This window comes from Salvia splendens, chromosome 18, assembly GCF_004379255.2.
Source record: "Salvia splendens isolate huo1 chromosome 18, SspV2, whole genome shotgun sequence".
Taxonomy (NCBI): domain Eukaryota; kingdom Viridiplantae; phylum Streptophyta; class Magnoliopsida; order Lamiales; family Lamiaceae; genus Salvia; species Salvia splendens.
In genome coordinates, this window is record NC_056049.1 from 21,691,485 (window position 1) to 21,695,867 (window position 4,383).

General features: G+C 32.1%; 1 protein-coding gene across 1 annotated transcript; it reads left to right on the forward strand.

Moving 5' to 3' along the window:
• The first annotated feature begins 262 nt into the window (after nt 1–262).
• LOC121776531 lies at nt 263–2,115 on the forward strand. Its single transcript, XM_042173695.1, has 3 exons — nt 263–977; nt 1,059–1,211; nt 1,868–2,115. Exons 1-3 carry the CDS (start codon nt 369–371, stop codon nt 1,970–1,972), a joined length of 867 nt encoding a protein of 288 aa, XP_042029629.1. The 5' UTR covers nt 263–368; the 3' UTR covers nt 1,973–2,115.
• Nucleotides 2,116–4,383: the final 2,268 nt, after the last annotated feature.

Genomic DNA, 4,383 nt, shown 5'->3' on the forward strand with positions numbered 1-4,383 from the left:
ATTATGATCTAAATCTACCTTCGAAAATAGAATAAATTGTAAAAAAATAATATTCCTAAAAAACGATATAAATAGAAATAGAGAGAAGAAATCCAAGAGACAATGTCAATGAGAAATGTAATGCAGTAAACTCGGAAACAGAATTTGAATCAGTTTGCTTTAAAAAAGGAAGAAGAGACAATGTCAATGAGAAATGTAATGCAGTAAACTCGGAAACAGAATTTGAATGAGTTTGCTTTAAAAAAGGAAGAAGAAGCTCTTAGTGTTGAGGCTAAGTACATTGCTTCTTTGGTGAGTTTCGTTATACATATTGCTTTATTGTAGCTATTGAATTGATGATTTTTGTCAGATTTTGATCTACTGCATCAATGGTAGAGGAGGGAAAAATAGTGGAAAAAGTAAGTTACATATGGAGAGTGCAAAACTACAAGGAGCATAGGAATGTTGGGTACGGGGTTGCCCTCGAAAGCCCGACATTCGATGGGCCGAATGGTCATTCATTCAAGATCAAATTCTACCCAGCTGGAGCTACAGAAACTGACTACATCAACTATTCTTCATCATTTGCCATTGAAACTAAACAAACAGCTGAGCTGCTCCTTAGTTTCCACACTGTAAATCCATATCCATTTCCAATAGTATCACTTGCGGCCAAGACTTCCTCATTTCGTAAAAGAGGCCTATATAGGCGTGTACTTACCGTCCAAGGTGGACATACATCTCCTAGTATTAACTGGCAAAGCCACCAAATGGATTCTCACATTGGAATTGGATATTCCCTAAAGATTAAGGCAACAATTGGGGTTTTTATCAATACCATCCGCCCGCCAATTCATCCTTTCCTGTTTTTTCGAGTAGATGATCAACGATTCTTCGCAGAGCGGTCTATAATACAAAAACGATGCCCTCCTCTTTTACCAAAACCTTCCTCAGACGCGGACATTGTTATTTCGGATGTTGAACCAGATTTGTTTGATGTATGTATACTTTCTAATCTCTGTTGTACTATTATTTTTATTATCCATTATCAAGGCTGCCTAAACTTTGTTATTGTGCAGGCTCTGTTATGGTTTATATATAACAAGAAGCTTCATTCTCGTGACCAAGAACGTATCATGACATCCAAATGGCGTGATCCCAATTCATACCGTATGAGGATCAGAAGAGTAGCTATACGTTACGAATTGATGGGTTTCACTGGCGATTCAGGGGTAATCATTTCATGTACATATATATTGCTTGTTCTTAGGTGCATTATCCATTTTGTGGGAAAAATACTGAATTGTGGATTTCCCGTATCAAAAAAATATACTCCAACTTCGGTGTATCATACTCCTCCCCCTGTCCAAAAAAAATAGATTAGTTTTATCATTTTGGCCAGCCCTAATATTAGACTAAGTTTAAATATGAAAATTTTACAACAAATAATAATCATACACATCATTTATAATATGAACTTCTCATTTCACTAACACTCATCCCACTACTTTTTCCCTTTTTCTTAGTACTTTTTTTCATCATTCTCTTACTTCATCAATTGTACATTAAAATCCAAGGTATTTATAAGTTTGTCTATTTTTTTGGGGACAAAGGGAGTAAGATATAATGAATTATATTATGGTATAGTGTTTATCGAATTTGGGTATGATATCAATATTAAAAATTCTAATTTCATAAAAATTTCGTATTTATTCATATTGGCATTTCCGGCCTGGTACAAGGTTTCTTAATTTAGTCATTATTCATCAGAAAACGCCCAAATATGATAGGCTGGGGAATTTTCAAATAATATGATAAGAAAAAAATTGAAAATATACACTTTAATTTTAACAGCATTACGTTAATTATTGTGCATTGGCTAATGTAGGTGTATATGGAAGATTTATATCGCCCATTTTTGAAAGCATGGAACATTGTACAGCGAATTACCAAAGTTAAGAGCAAGGTAGCTAAAGTTATGCTTAATCCATAAGCTAAGTGATACACAAATGATGGATTAAGGAAGATTGGTGTGCCTATGCTTTCTCTGATCAGATTTCATTAGCAAGTTTTGTTATCTTTTCTGTTCGTCGATTATTTTCATTCCGCTGCCGACATATTAACTTTTTTTTCTTAGCAATTAGGTGAAATTACTTAATTTACAATTATTATCTTTCATATTCTGAATAAATATAAAATTGTCAATGATAAGAAAAAATTTTGGAAACTAGTACTCTCCGTCCCTAAAAATTTGACACTTATTCATATTTTCGTCTCCGTCCCTAAAAATTTGACACTTATTCATATTTTCGTCGGTCTCTACAAACTTTTTACCTTTCATTTTTACCTGTTTTAGCCGTGAACCTTTACATTTCACTAACTCATATTTTATTATAAAACTAAGATATAAAAGTAGCACTCACATGCAACTAACTTTTTCATTTCACTTTCTGTTACATTTCTTAAAACTCGTGCCGAGTCTAACAGTGACAAATTATAAGGATGGATGGAGTATTTATTTTTATTATCTTCAAAAACTTGGAAATGACTATATTCGATAGATTTATTAGCGAGAGCGCCAAATTGTACTCGTACCTGTCTAATGAAAAAATTATTCTTAATATTTTTTTGAGGAAGAATGAAAAAGTCATCAAGCTCCGACTAGTTTCCAATTAGATGGTACTCGAATAGGCGTCCTCTTTTTTCATTTTAGTCCGTCCGCGAATAGGAGTACCAGTTCATTAAGACTATAAATGGTAATAGGATCTCATATTCCACTAAATCATTCTACTCCCATTTCATTTAAAATTAATATATTTAAGTGAGACTCATATTCCACTAACTTTTTTCCACTCACTTTTCTTAACATTTCGTGTTTGCACAATTAACCCTGCAACTACTACTTCTCCCCCTCTTCTTCCCCCACCGCTGTCTCCTAGCCATCCTTTGCCGCTGCAGTCCCCTCCAACCCTCCTCCACCGGCGCCATCTCTCCCCTCAACACCACCAGTGCCGCGTCCATTTCACGCTTCTTGTGAGCACGCGTTCACATGAGTGTCCCTCTTTATTGATTTACTCCCTTTGTCCACAAAATAAGTATTCCTTTTTAGGGGACGGATGGAGTATAAAACACTAAGTATTTTAAATTTAATTATTCATAAAATTTAGAACACATAATTTGATAATATTACTTGGTCTAGCATTAATTCAGGAATTAATTACTTCTTCCATCCATTGCATTATTTATCTTCATCTCAATTTAAATAAATCAGCCCTAAACATTAAACTACTCCAGAATTCACTAATAAACTGGCCCAAGAGTTAATATGTCCCCAGCCCACTTCTTACATCCTCAGCCGACTCAAGAAGTAAAAATTATTGCAGTCCAACATAGAGAGAGAGATCGGTAATGTGAGCAAACTATTAGCTATGGTACACGATCAAATGCTCCTATAACGATTAAAATAAATTACTCCATTCGTCTAAGGTAGTGGCAATTCTTTTGGGCGCAAACAAGAATTAAGAAATTATTGCATTAAAGTTTAAAATCAAAAGAGTAAAGGAATAGAGGGAATAAGTACGCGAGAAGAAAATATGATTAGAGTACGAAAGAAGATAAAGTTTTTACTAGAAAAGAAAATGCATCAACTACTTTGGGACAACCTAAAAAGAAATATGACTCAACTGACTTGGGTTGAAGAAAGAACAAATTATGATTAAAATTCATACTAGTAATAGATAAGATATTAAAATTTTTAGAATTAAGTAAAATAATTATAAATATTTAACATAATTTTTTTCTGATATTTTAATACTTCCACGTTTACAGAAATAATTTTTGCAGTTGATTGTACGGGTTTTAGATTTCAAATTCGTACACACTAAAAATGTGATTTCTATTTGAATCGTTATAGGAGCATTACATGATAACAATGTTTTAAAAACCAGGACCGGTAAACAAATCGGCGAGGCTACTGGTCATGGTTCAACTAGTCTGACTGGTTGAACCACTGGTCGGACCGGAATACTGTACATAATTAAATATATATATTAAATAAATATTACAATTAAATATATGATAAAATATTGTATTAATTACACATCACAAAAAAATTAAATCATATATATATCTCTAAAAATTAAATTTAGTATCATTAAACATAAACTATTATAAAAAAATTATTAATTTATATAATTAACGTATGTATACTAATCATATACGAACATTAAAATTAATTATAGATAAAAATATAATTAAAACTTAGAAATGATGAACATTTTCAATAGTGGCTGATAAATAAAATTACTATATTATTATACATAAAATATTTAAATTTTATACAAAAACCTATAAAATGATAATTTATTATACTATAGGAGTATATCATTGCAACCGAATGGTAAA